The sequence below is a fragment of the Notolepis coatsorum genome, assembly GCF_963971535.1.
Source record: "Notolepis coatsorum genome assembly, chromosome: 1".
NCBI lineage: Eukaryota > Metazoa > Chordata > Actinopteri > Aulopiformes > Paralepididae > Notolepis > Notolepis coatsorum.
Window position 1 is genome coordinate 17,453,705 of NC_140165.1, and position 15,430 is coordinate 17,469,134.

General features: G+C 43.6%; 1 protein-coding gene across 1 annotated transcript in view; it reads left to right on the forward strand.

Moving 5' to 3' along the window:
- LOC311224699 (voltage-dependent L-type calcium channel subunit beta-4-like) overlaps positions 1 to 15,430 on the forward strand; it is a gene marked incomplete at both ends in the record, with an annotated part of 79,281 nt that overhangs the window by 35,491 nt on the left and 28,360 nt on the right. Inside the window, 3 exons of the mRNA XM_084309788.1 lie at positions 6,773 to 6,949; positions 9,471 to 9,593; positions 11,557 to 11,684. Coding sequence (XP_084165914.1) covers positions 6,773 to 6,949; positions 9,471 to 9,593; positions 11,557 to 11,684 — 428 coding nt within the window. The remainder of the gene's footprint in view (positions 1 to 6,772; positions 6,950 to 9,470; positions 9,594 to 11,556; positions 11,685 to 15,430) is intronic.

Consider the following 15,430-nt stretch of genomic DNA (forward strand, 5'->3'; position numbering starts at 1 on the left):
AGAGAGAGAGAGAGGAGCTCGTCATCCATCCTTTTTTTCCTCTGTGGTGGTGGCCCCCTCCTCCTCATCCGCCTCCTCCACTCTCGTTTTTTTTCTTCTTCTCTCCTCCATTCTTCTAGAGGTTCTGGTTGGAATAACAAACCTCCATGTATGACAATTTGTACCTGCATGGATTTGAAGACTCTGAGGCGGTAAGTGAAGGTGCTGGGGGGGGGGGGGGGGGGGGGGGGGGGGGTTCAGCAGGGGTTTAGGGGTTCAGTAGTACAGCTCCCCTCGCTGTGTGTGTCTTTGTGGTTAGTGTGTGTGTGTGTGTGTGTGTGTATTCATGTATATGTGTTATCGATGGAGGTGGCTCAGCTGTGGTGGGCGCGCACACACAAACATACATACAAACATACATACATACATACATACATACATACATACATACATACATACATACATACATACATACATACAGTACATACAGTACATACATGCATGCATACATACATACATACATGCATACATACATACATACATACATACATACATACATACATACATACATACATACATACATACATACATACATACATACATACATACATACATACATACATATACATACATACATACATACATACATACATACAGTACATACATGGATGCATACGAGGCCTTCATTGGGTTAGCTGACAGTACATTGTAGCGTGATCGCTCGACTAGAGGGGGGGCGGGGGGGGGGGCTGGTGGTGATGGTGGGGAGGGGGGATTCGCCCACATTAGGGAGATGGCGGCTGACGTGTGTCATGCACACTGTTAGTAGCGTGAGTGATCCGAGATTATGTATGTATGTGTTTGTGTGTGTGTGTGCGTGTGTGTGTGTGTGTGTGTGTTTGTGTCAGTGTTAGCCCAAAACACCCTGGGTTTGGCTGTGTCTCACTGCCAGCGGTATGCACAATACAGGGAGCCGTTTATCACACGCTGTAGCCCTGGAAGAGGAACCGTAGCCTTGTGTTTCACCAGAGCGTGATGTGAAGAGATGCTCATTTCTAACCCCCCCCCACGAGGCCCATTTCACCGTCTCGTGTATGGCGTGCGATCGCGTGATAAAACCTTGCCGTTTATCACATTGTCTCCTAACAGGATGCTGCATTTATCATCTTTGTGAGAAAAGGTGCAATCTGCACTCCCCCACCCCCACCCCCCTCCCCAACACACACACACACACACCCCCGTAACTGTATGTTGTATATGTAGCGCCTGCGATGGGGGAGAGAAGCATGCGCGTCGTGATGTCATTTACAGGATCCTGAGGTAGATGAGTCACATGCTCCGTCGGACGCCTCAAACATGGCCGATTGATGAGATCTCGGAGAACAACACCGCGTTAGAACCGAACAGAGGTGGAGAGAGAAAAAGATCTTCAGTTGGTGGAACAGTATTGTTTTGGTAAAACCGCTGAACACAGAGGACGTGACAGAGGATCTGTATTGCAGATAACGAAAAAGAGACTGTGTGAGAGTTTTTGTTTTATTATTATTATTATTGCCAGATTTATGGCAATAAATGCCATTATACTTAAAAAGTACAATGAACCAAGATAATTGTCTGAGGAAAATCAACAAAGAAAGTATTGGCAGAAATGGAATTATCTGTGTTCAAAATTAGATCTCGGAAAGGTAATGAAGAGCTGCTTTGTGATAAAACATTTGACAATAAAAGCCTTTTCATGACTGATCATATACTAGTTAGAAAGAGCGACATAACGTTGAACGTTAAACAGAAAACACTTTGATTTGTTAATCGAGAGAAATTAAATCTAATTTCTCAAATAAATTGGAAATATTATCTAAATTACTCTCTGTCATACATCTGTTACATTTCTCTCACTCTTAAAAAAAACCCATACGAGGTGAAATACACTCAATGGGTTTCTTTTCCTGAAGTAAGCAAACCTCAGTTCTGTTTTTCCCCCAAGCTTGGCACTTTGTGAACCCCAGAGCGCTGAGCCGTGTGCTGAAGTCAGGCCCAGACTTCGCTGGCTGGTTGTAAAAAAAAATAAGTGCTTAGCTGTGACGACTGGACAGTTGTGTCTTTCTAAAAGCAAGTGCTCTTTCTTTAATTGGATTATCAATTAAGGCGTTGGGACGTTTTGATCGACATCTCTACACTGTAGGTTTAAGTTTATTTGGATCCCCATTAGCCACAGTATTCTTCCTGGGGTCCATAACACATCAAATACAGTGACAGACGTTATACACTCATAAACATTCACATGGTGGCATACAGACAAATTAAAACAACAATACATACTCCTAATCAAATTCATAATACAATACAACAATACATACTCCTAATCAATTCATAATACAATACAGCATAATATACAATTGAGCTTTTTCATACATTATCTATGTTTATATCAACCAATTATTCAATCTTCTAATAATATATCCATATCAGACACATATATAGGTACGTAACTCATGTCTCTGTGAACACGGCTCCTGTTCCTGTTCCTGTGACAGCAGGTAAAACTAGAATGTCAGGAAACCTTTTGAGTCAGATGTGTTACCTCCTGGAATCTACATCAGTGGTTCTGCACTTTTTTGGGCCAACGCCCCCCTATCTAATGTACGCCCCCCTTTCAACAATTCTGCACCCTATAGCGCTACCGGCACTTATATACACATGTTTTGGGATTGCCCACCAGTGGCTCATTTTTGGAAATCCATGGCAACTAAACTCTCGAACATATGTGGCCTGATAATTCCACATAGGGCAACAACATTACTCCTAAATGACATAACATTACTACCAACCTCCATACAACAAAAAAGAATCATACTGGCGGGCGTCACAGCAGCCAAGAAACGAATAGCCATGAGGTGGACGCAACCGGGAAAAACTCACAATGACCAATCGGTCATTAACTTTTTTGGATATCATATATATGGAGATCTCCACTGCCCGGGTGGTGGGGATTGGGCAATCCAATATGGAATTGTGGATTTCGGCGGCTGAGAGAGTGAATGCTTTGAATGTGAATGTTTTAGCAGCGAAGCGGAGTGGGGGTGCTGATCCTGGGGGGTCCGGAGGTCCAGGGGTGGGAGTGGGGGAGGAAATAAATCCCCCCTTTTTATTTAAATTTTTTTACTGAGAAACCCTAGTCTAGATGTCGTTGCAGCCTTACTTTAGGGAACTAGGATTTGAGGGGGGGAAAGCTGATACTGTATACATTTACATTTAGTCATTTAGCTGATGCTTTTATCCAAAGCGACTTACAAGTTCCGTACGACAAGTCATCAGGAAGGGCACAACTCTATCATCTGAGTAACAATGTTCATCAAAGTGTTGAGTGCTACAGTGTAGGTTAGTTTATTAGGACAAGTGCATGACAGTAAGGTTAGTTAGGGTTAGATTTTTCTATTTTTATTTTGGACGGGTTTCGGCTGTCCTAACTGGGGTGGGTAAGTTCATTCCACCATTGTGGGGCAAGGACTGAGAAAAGGCAGGTTCTCCTTGATGACCCTCCCGGAGCTCGGATAGGAGTGGGTCTGAGGCCAGAAGATGCAGAACGTAGGGGTCTTGAGGGTGTGTAGTTAGAGAGAGACCATTGACCAGAGGTAGGCAGGAGCGGTTCCCTTTGCCGCATGCCAGGTCGAGGGCCTTGCAGCGGATTCGTGCAGCAATGGGGAGCCAGTGCAGGTCCCTAAGAAGTGGGGTGACATGGGCCGACTTCGGTAGGTTTGAGATCAGTCGGGCCGCTGCATTCTGAATGAGTTGAAGAGGCTTGGTGGCAGTGGCCGGGGGGCCAGCGAGCAGTGCGTTGCAGTAGTCGAGGCGGGAGATGACTGTTGATTGGACGAGGAGTTGGGTGGCTTCTTTTGTCAGGAAGGGGCGGATCCTTCTGACGTTGCTCAGGAGGAATCTGCAGGTTCTGGTTGTCGCTGCGATGTGAGCGGAGAAGTTTAACTGGTCGTCGAGGACAACACCAAGGTTCTTGGCGGTCGGGGACGCGGTCACAGCTGCATTCTCGACTGTGATGGAGAGGTCGGTCAGGGGGGAGGATTTGGCCGGCAGGTGGAGCAATTCTGTTTTGCTCAGGTTCAGTTTGAGGTGGTTGGTCGTCATCCAGGCCGAGATCCGCTCAGAGACGTGGATATCTGAGGGAGGGAAGGAGAGGAAGAGTTGAGTATCATCGGCATAACAATGATACGAGGAGGCATGAGACGTGATAATGTTACCCAGTGATTTAGTGTAGAGGGAGAAGAGAAGTCAGTGTTCAAATGTGACCTCAGTCGTTCCCAAAATATACATTCTTAAAGGAGAGACAAGAAGATAGATACCAGTTTCATCTCTGTGCGTTCAGTAGAAAGCTATCTGGCTGCACCTTAGCCTAGCTTAGCACAATGAATGGAAGCAGACAGTGACGGGTAGCCTTCGGGAGATGTGTTAGTTGGACAAGGCTACCCGTCACTGTCCGCTTCCATTCATTGTGCTAAGCTAGGCTAACGTGCAGCCAGATTCTTTCTACTGAACGCACAGAGAGGAAACTGGTATCTATCTTCTTCTCTCTCTCTCTCTCTCTCTCTCTCTGGAGAAGACGGTAAGCAAATTTCCACAAATGTTGGCGTGTTTCTTAAGATATATTAAACTAGACATGCTGACCTTTCATGTATTTTCCATACATTATTTGCCAGTAGCGAAAAGCCAAAGTTCATCCTAGATATTTTGCTCTCAATTATGTATTTATGTATTTATGTCACATTCATATTAAAACTATTTACTTGTGAGGACATTTTCTTTTGTTATCTTAGAGGTACTAGTCACAGGCTAGCAGGTGTGTAAAGCGTTCATCCCTGTGCTATAATGAGACAAATAGAGAATAAAGACTGACGCTGGTTACAAGAGATACAAGGGAGGTAACAAAGGAATAAAGAATGTGACTGTGACATCATATACATTTAAATTTTTTTATTTAAATGAGAGTAAAAAAAAAAAATAGCTGAGACATTTTTTTTTTTTTTTATATATATATTGGTCTTTTTCCCCCTCCATTTTCCTCCGATTTTCTCCCATCCCAATGTTAGTCGTTATGCCAATTCCCAGTCCCTTCCTGGTCGCTGCGCACTTACCCCCCACAGTCAGATAATCTGGGAGAGTGGAGGCTACCACGTGCTTCCTCCGACACACGTCCAGCCAATCACCGCTTCTTTTCACCTGGCAGCGCGGACTCTCATTGAGAGGGCGTAGCGTGTGGGAGGACCACACTATCCCCCTCACGTCCAATCCGCGCTTAGCAGGCGCCCCGACCGAACTGTAGGAGTCGCTGTTTACAACGACCCGGACCCACCCCGCCAGCTTCTCCCACCCTCTGATACAGCCAATTGTATCAGTGCAGACGGCCAGCCAAGCTGGTGACAACCCCGGAGCTGTGAGCTGGATTCGAACAGGCGAACCAAGCTCACAGCTCCGGGGCTGGTGACGAACGCAATCTCCGCTCGACCACCTAACCGCCGTAGCTGAGACAGTTTGTAACGTTTATACTCTCAGTACCAAAGTTGATCCTATCGGTTAAAGGAACACGCCACCATCATGGGAAATGCACTTACTGTCTTCTCTAGAGTCAGACAGGAAGATACATACCAATTCCCCCTGCTTTCAACCTAGCCTAGCTTAGCACAAATGAATGGAAGCGGATACGGCTCAGCTAGCCTAGCTGTTGGCCAAAAACACAGGAAAAAATTGGTATCTTCTAGTCTGACTCTGGAGAACATGGTAAGCGGATTTCCCCATAATGTTGGCGTGTTCCTTTTAACTACAGTTACTTGTGATCTGTATGTCTGACCTGTGTGTGTGTGTGTGTGTCAGCGTTTCCGTTAGCCGGTAATTACCGGTATTTGACCGGCAAAATCTGTTGATGTCCGACATATTTAATCTCTCCGGTCTTAATGTCCGGTGAAAATAATTCCCTCTAAGCACAATTTGATTATTTGAATTGTATTAAAATAGGCTAAAATTAAATAGCCTATGCGATGAACGAAACAATCATTACATTTGTTTCATCGTTGCTTCACCAAGCAGGTATAATAATGACACCGCTGTTGTCAGCGCGAGCTGGCTGCTGCTAGATCTGCGACTGCATGCAGCTGCAGAGCCGCAGAAACCACCATAACCCACCCATCTGTACCGGCAGAGTGCAGTAGTCCAATTCAGCCATTGGCAATTCAGCTGTTGGGTGGGGGGCGCTGTTGAGCGGTCCCCAGATAGAGCCTTAAAACAGCTGAATCTGCTGGTCTGCAGCGCCATACTCTTTGCAAATAAGTCGTTGCGAGGTGGAGAGAGTCATCACGCAAACCCACGATAATGTTGCCGTCTCTCTCTGCCAAATTTCTCAGTTCTTCGCTTGATATCATTAATACAAATGTCCAATATAACGGAATTCGTTAGCTCATAAAAATGTGATTATAACACTGCTGTTTATTAATGTCGGGCGACTGCCCACAGACACCTATTTGATTTAAAGTCGGCAGCAGCACGGAGTCTCGGGACTTATTTTATTTGGAATATAATGATTGTATACGCAAAAGTAGCCTAGTTTTAAGTTATTATAAATCTACATGCCTTGAGGATGTCAATTATTTTTAAGCTCAATAAACTCTGACCGGAATTTCTCTCATTTGACCGGTAGATTTAAATCTACCGGACCCTGAGACCGGCAACAATTTTTTCTAACGGAAACCCTGGTGTGTGTGTGTGTCCTTCTCTTGTGTGTGTGTTTCAGGGCTCAGCTGATTCCTACACTAGCAGACCATCGGACTCAGATGTCTCTCTGGAAGAGGAGCGGGAGGTGCCGGGCCCGGGCCAGGTGCAGGGCCAGAGCCCGAGCCCGAGCCAGGCACCGGGACAGAGCCGACAGGAGAAGGAGCAGCAGGCCTCCATACAGCTGGAGAGAGCCAAGGTACCTGCCATGTGGCACTCCACAGTCAGATATTTAAGCGATAGCTCACGATAGGGGGCGCGGTATATGGTTATTATATCACCGTAGTTCGGCCTAACGCGAAGCAGAGCCCTGGCAGCCCCTTAGCTGTGATATAATAGTAAGCTGTTGCTTTTCTAAAACGGTTACCAAGTAGGCTATGGCAAATATGAATGTAAGACACACTTGAATTGAAATAGTTTTTACAACAAAATAGGCCCTCCTGGCTGCCTGCACTGCAAGGCGGTTGCTATGCAACATACACACTAACAACTAGCTGGCATTCTTTTTTTCATAGTTGGGCCGACTACCAAGGCCGAATGCTGTTTTAACGTACGACCGAATGTAACCATTTAGATTCCCAATATGTGGCCAGTTCGTCTAATAATGCCTGTTTGGAAATTTGCTCCAACGTTGCTCCAAAATCATTACTTTATCTGTCTGATGACGCTATTGGCCATTTTGAGCCTTTCTTGGTCCATATATGGGCATATTGTGTATCAAATCACTACCTCAAATCACTATTGTACTTATTGATAGTGAATTGGTGAGCTATGATCTGCGAGGGTCCACTGCAGCATTTAAAATCCAAGAAATATGAAGTCACAGAAACGCAGAAACCCATTGTTTAGCAGTCACTTAGTATCCCCTCGCCGTGTTCTCTGACGACGCAGAATTAAAACAAGCTTAATCTTATATTAATTTCACCGTTCACTAGGGGTGTAACGGTACACCTACACGCATTTCAGTACTGGACCTTTGGTTCAGTATGCGCTGTGTACTGAATGAATGCAACGGTACGTAAACTAGGGCTGTCAACGAATATTCTATATTCAAATTAATAATCGAATTGTTAAAAAAAACATACATTCGATTGTTAAAATGTATATTAGAATTGTGTTTTATAAAAAATTTAAACAACCCCGGCGTTCTCCCTCTCGACTTCTCGCGTGTGTCTGAACGCACTGCATGACGGACAGGAGAGACGTGACAGCTATATCATGGGATATCACTGCACCCTTTACGTGCACCTTACGTTCACACTAATAAAACAAATTGTTTATTGGCTCAGCAGCCTGGCATTCGTTTGACATCATGTCCGGAATCGACCAGGAAATAGCCAATAGTTGTCGTCATCGTCAAAGATAATAATCACAAGATGCATTCAGTGCTGGATCTAACTAAATGGATTAATGGAAAGTTCAAGACCGGACCACAAAGCTTCTGGAAGGGTTAAAGAATGACACGCCACGGCACTTCCAATTCGTACGGCGATGGTCTACCGGCAGCTGAACCAGTTGGTGTTAAGTCAGCTACGTTACATGTATCATTTTGTGTGCTAAGTGCTAACGCTAGCGTTTTAAGAGTTATAGCGTCAAGAATTTAAGTACCCTAACTTTTTCGTTTTTTATAGCACTTTATTGTAAATCATCCCTCAGGGCAAAACGACATTGTTTAGTCACATTTCTAGGAATTGTGTGCCTTCATTTTATTTAAACAAAACATGAAACGAGTATATAGGCTACTGTAGGCTTACTGAACAGATATTAAATAATGAATCGACAGAAGCATAATACGGATCCCCAATGTTTTGATTACTATTTCACGTTTCATGTCAAGGAAAATATATTGTTTGATGTTCATCACGCCTTTTTCGGAGATGCGCTGCTACAGTATGTATAAATGTCCGTTCTATATACCGTGAACTTTCATTAATTTGATCTTGCTCCTCTTGTGGACATAATGCGCAACAATACATATTCGAATGGTTCGAACCTATGTGTTTTTTAGAAGGAATATTCTAATGTAATTTTTGGCCAATTTTGACAGCCCTAACGTTAATCACCAACGGAACACGCATGCAGAATTTCTTTTTGCGTGCAGAATTTTATTCAAAACTCCAAGTTCACCCCTTCCCAAAATATAACTTGCGCAAAGGGCCGGATGTGGCCGACCCCTACCACCCCGGTCACAACCTCTTTGAGACACTCCCCTCTGGCAGGAGGCTGCGGTCCATCAGCGCCAACACCTCACGCCACAAGAACAGTTTCTTCCCCTCTGCAGTGAGCCTCATCAACAAGGCCCGGGACCCTCACTGACCCCCCCCCCCCCCACCGTGTTACATTAACACACCCCTACTGGACTAAATACTTGCATACCAAACAACCAAACATACCTGTTCATACTTCACCGACTCATACTCTTTGCACATAATTGCCCATTGCACAGCCCTGGCCTGGTATTTATCTTTTTGTCTCTCTCTGGAGAAGACGGTAAGCTAATTTCCCAAAATGTTGGCGTGTTCCTTTAAGATATATTAAAGTAGACATGCTGACCTTTCATGTATTTTCCATTCCAAGGCAAAGTTCATGTTAGATATTTTGTTATCAACTGTACATATCTATGTATGCATTTAAAAAAATTAAATAGAAAAACACATCAGAACTATAGAGCGACGTACAGACTGTTCCGCACCCTAAAATATAGCCACTCCCCCCCCCAGACTAAAGCAGTCGCCTTCGCGGTGAAGACCAACGTCTGCTACTGCGGAGCGTTAGATGAGGATGTGCCCGTGCCGGCCACCGCCATCTCCTTCGACATCAAGGACTTCCTCCACATAAAAGAGGTACGTAAGGATGTTGTTACGGCACAAAATGTTTTATAAAAGAGGTACGTAAGTATGTTGTTATGGCACAAAATGTTTTATAAAAGAGGTACGTGAGGATGTTGTTATGGCACAAAATGTTTTATAAAAGAGGTACGTGAGGATGTTGTTATGGCACAAAATGTTTTCTTACTCACTAACATTTGGAGCAAATACTGAAAGATGAGATTTTTTGGATATTAGTAGTGTGACAGAATTATTGCGCTTTGCCGTTTACACCAGGAGTCATATGTTTACCTTTTCATACGTTCACTTTTCAAATTGACTGTCTCGTGGCAAGCATCGTGTGTTCTGTATTATAGCTATGGAGACAATAGTATGGCTCATTTGACAGGCATTGTTCATAGTCCATCACTGACTAATCAGTTAATTTCTACATACTGTAGTTTGTGCACTAATACCCGCTAAACATCGCCCCTTTCCAAAATAATCCAGTATTTTTTCATAGATCGCAAGATACAGTATGACGTGTTATATGCAATATGCCCAAATCGTTCTGGTTGATCGCCTGAAACCCCAAATACATCAAAATCAAAGGTATATACCATGTACATATGTGTCTTCACAAAATCATCATTTTAACTAGAAACTGCGATCGTGTTTGTCGAGCATGTTTCACGTCCGGTAAAACACGACACTGTACAGAAGCATGTTTTACGTAAAAGAAAATACCAGCAGGTTACCTAAGATAGACCTTACCTCAGTCAGAAAGTACTCCAAAATGAATAAATCCCAGTCGATCCCATGGCGATCGCAATTACTCGTGTATATTGGGCATGGCTACCATATGAAAGAATAACTCTGATGCACCAAATCTTCCACCGATTGCTATGTTGTGATCCACTCCTAGGCGGAAACAACCGGTGGTAAACTCAGTACTGGGTACAAGGGATATCCCCAGTTGGTGAGATTCTATCGTCATTGCAATTCCAACGTAGGCAGATGAGCCAGGGAGACCTAGGGAGCGTTTAGAACGGGGATCAAAGGAAAAATATCAAAGGATCTAAAAACGAGATATTACGTTTTTGGCGCTCAAGCGTTGGCGTCGAAACACGAGATATTACGTTTTTGGCGCCCAATGAGTTAAATGGTCTCTTGTCTTCCTTGTATTATTTTTCATATCCACTAGATGGATATCGGTAGGATTAAAGCACTGATATTCAGGATCTAGTCATCTTGAAAAGTCTGGATCGGGATCAGGGTGATCCTATCCTGGATTGCTTTGAAATACCTGGACAAAATCTGGCCGAGTTGTCTGATCCGGGATCACAAAAAATGGGATTTCGAAATCTGATTGGATCTGATTGAGATTAAAGGTTTTGAACTCCTGGGCCCAGGTGATTAAACTTGTGTCTGTATGCCCTATGGGTTATATTATATGTTACATACCTACCTACCTACCTACCTACCTACCTACCTACCTACCTACCTACCTACCTACCTACCTACCACACACACACACACACACACACACACACACACACACACACACACACACACACACACACACACACACACACACACACACACACACACACACACACACACACACACACACACACACACACACACACACACACACACACACACACACACACACACACACACACACACACACATACATACATACATACATACATACGTGCTTTGAGGCATCCCAAAGGGCATGTCGAATTAAATACAGCAAACCTACGTGATTGGAGGGGTTTTAAACAGTTGTTTAGAGGGGAGTGCCAATCAAGTCCAGTCGTGACGGGTCAACTGGAAATAATCTGAAACGTGCTAGTAAAGACGAACAGATTATTTGTCGGTCAGATTGGATCCAATCAGATCTGTCTCTCTCTCTCTCTGTATTTCTGTCTAAATACACTGTCGTCTTCTTTAGTCTCACCGTCCGTCTTTTGTCTCCCGTCTCCCATCTCAGAAGTTCAACAACGACTGGTGGATCGGCCGGCTGGTGAAGGAGGGCTGTGAGATCGGCTTCATCCCCAGCCCCTTGAAGCTGGAGAACATCCGCCTCCAGCAGGAGCAGAAAAGAGGACGAGTCCAAGGGTAAGACACGGTCCACCACCACCACCATCACCACCACCACCACCATCACCAGCGCCATCACCATCACCACCGCCCACCATCCTCCCCCTGTGCCTGGCCACCTGGCACCTGGCCTCTCCACTGCACACACACACCTCCTGACCAGACCTGGGTCAATCCGTTATGTTTTAAATGTTTTTATATTATTCAGACGGTGTAGCTGAGGGGCTACACAACCCTGACTGTATTTAAATAATGAGATTGACAAATACTAAATTATTAATTAACTAATATTAAATGTACACAAAATGGTGGACACTCTTAAATGGGAGGGGACAGGGGTACCAGGTTGAATAATCACATTTAATGTGTAACATAAACACAAATGTAAATAAATATAAACAACAAATATAATGGGGTTAATAAAAATGTCTTAAACAGTATCCTAATTATTATACAATTTATATATATAACCCCAGTAAGGGGACGCAACACAAGGCCACAGACAGGGTAGGTGAGGGTGCAGTGACACAAAACCATGGAAATGAGTTGCAAAATAATAGTATTTATTTATAAAACACAGCAACACAGAGATCAAGGAGGACTACCAGTGGCACCAAATGAAATATAAAAGGAAATTAAATCCCACCCTCCCCTTTACAGGCGCGGACGCCCAAAAGTACAGGTGGCGGTGCTCACTCTAAGGCTGGTGTATTTAAAAATGTAGACCCCAGGGTATCTTCCTGTCCTCAATGTCCCTGTGTGCGAAACAAAAGATTAATACAAAGAAAAGCAATCACCATAGCCTGGATGACAAACAAATATACAAAGGATTAAGGTTAGACAGAAATGTGCAATAACAAGGAAAAAAACTAAAGATACAATGTGGTTCACTAAACAATAACACAAAGAACCAGAGCCTTCACCAGCTCTACCAAATACCAGAGCCTTCACCAGCTCTACCAAATACCAGAGCCTTCACCAGCTCTACAAAATACCAGAAAGAGCCACGGCTCTATACCAAACGACACACAGAGAGCTCTACCACAAAGACACAGAGATAGTTACCACAACCATCAACCAGAGAGCTAACTAACACTGCACACAATGGGATATATGAAGGGGAGTGGAGCTTGATTGCTGACGAGCCTCAGCTGCTGCTGTTGCTGGAGTGAGATGGTGATTGACCAGCTGCTGCTGGAACTGAGACTGGGAGACACCTGAGAATGGGGAAATGTAGACACAAGAGGGAGACAAAAAAAATAACAACAAACAAAACATGCCTATATATACAACAGATCATATACATAACTCCCATATACATAATACATAAGGACACCGTCCGTAACAATAACAATGTCCGAATGAATTATGATTCCTAAATTAATGGTACCAGGCCGTTGGAGCTCTGAATGGAGGTGGGGGGTGGAGTGGATGATGACGTCCGGAGGATAAAGATGAGGGCGGAGACGACGATCAGGCTGATGTAGACGGTAACCGTGGAAGACCGTCGGGTAGTCGCTGGATATAGAGGGGGTCTCGTACGGACCGGGTTCCCACTGTCCAAAACGCCCGAGCTTCGGGTAACGGTTGGTGCGTTAGCCCTTTATACTGGGGCTAACTAGCAAACAGTCTGTTGGTTGCTATATGAGTTCAGCCTCAACCGAACTCAGTCTAAAGTTTAACGTCTCCTTCTCTGTTATCCTCTGCCCGTCGCCGTCGGCAGATCGATGCGGGAGTATGGCACTCCTCCTCTCCCTTGGCGACACCACAACACCGTTTCCAACTAATAACGGCACTAACGTTACCACCACACCACAAAACTCCTCTCTCCTCACTTTTATTCTCCAACTAACGGTATATTTTTCTCCGTTCAATGCGCGGTGAGTGGCTCGCGCTGTATATTCAAAATTAACGGTATAACTTTCTCTGTTCCATGGGTGCGTATGCAGCGCGCGATACAAGGAGCATACAGGCGAACAATAAAACACTATCAGGTCTACACTAAATATATATCTTATATAAATAAAACAATATATATATATATAGAAAATAATAAACGTGGACTTTAGGTATTAATCTGGACCTTAAGAACAGACAGGATTATAATTTGACTTCCTGGCAAGGTGGAAATGGCCTCCATAATCTCGGTGGTATGGTTATAACTAACTATAACTATAACTATAGCTAATATCATCATGTTTAACTGGTGGTATGGTCTGACTACTGCTAATAGCATAATATTTAACAGGTGGTATGGTATGACTACTGCTAATAACACAATGTTTAACTGGTGGTATGGTATGACTACTGCTATTAGCATAATGTTTTATTGTTTACAACTATGAAATAATGTTTTATTTTAGCCAAATCAAGCTGTTGTAGTATATCTATAATCTACAATCCATGATTAGAGCTCTGTAGTACGAATGCATTTGAACGCAAAGAACAAGAAAATTAGATTGAAGATCTGTATAGAATGTGAAATATTGTGTATAATTTCACCCCTAGTTGCAGTTTTAGACCAATGAACGCCAACATTATATAAAGCTATCTGGCTGCAAGCTAGCATAGTTTAGCACAAATTAATGGATCAGCTAGCTTAGCTGTTGGCCAAGCTGTTGGTGATCCGTATCCGCTTCCATTTATTTGTGCTAAGCTAGGCTAGCTTGCAGCCGGGTAGCTTTCTACTGAACGCTGGTAAAGAAAACTGGTATCTATCTTCTTGTCTGACTCTGGAGAAGACGGTAATGTGCATTTCCAATACTATCGGCGTGTTAAGTCAATCACAGACAGTATCAGATTGTTTTTTTTTGACCCAGGTCTGCTCTTGACCTGCCTTGTTTGCATTTAACCTCTCTCTCTCCATAGAGACTATAGCAATGGAAAAGTATTCCATTCAAAAGGACTGTAATTGGTAGTCCCTTCACCCTCCTTGCTGCCTTGTCTGTATAATCAGTCTCGAGGCTCCTGTCGCCCTGGGTTCGTGTCCTACATGCATCTCCTCATGCCACACATGGGGTTAGGATGTTGAGTTTAACGCTAATTCAATGTAATTATTACACAGCTTCACTAGATTGACTTGGGCTTTTTCTCGTGGATCACTTAGAATCATGTTCCTTAGAAATCTGTGTGTGTTTTATTCACCACCTATGAGAGTCTAGACCAAAGAATGATTGACCAGAGCTCCGGTAGATTTGCACAAGAAATGGGAAAAGTCAACTGTCCAATTTAAGAATTCATAAATAAGATATGATAAGATATTCCTGTATTGATCCCCTTGGGGGAAATTCGGGGTTTCATAGCAGCATGGGGGAGGGGGGGGGGGGGGCGAGGTACAGGTATGGACAGGGTAACAGTAGAAAGACATACTGTAAATATAGGCAACACAATTAGAAAGAATAAATAGTGTAAACAATATATTTAACTCTGAATATAAAGGGAGAATGTACAGTGTAAACAAAGGTGCAGATGAGGGTGTGTATGCCCTATCGGTTATATTAAACATTAACATGTTATTCCTATGGTCTAAGACATTGGTTCCCAAATGTTTTCATGTCATGGACCCCCGTTTCATAAGATCTAGTGCATTTGTTTGGCTATTGTGACACAAAGTAAATAAACTCCCTTTGAAACGGTGACCGCTGTGTCATTTATGTTTAATGTAGACCTTTTTTTATTTGTATGTCAGCTCTTTGACTGCCATAGTGGAGTGGACTCAACCTTGATGACTTGGACTGGGACTCGGACAAGGGTAATGGGGACTC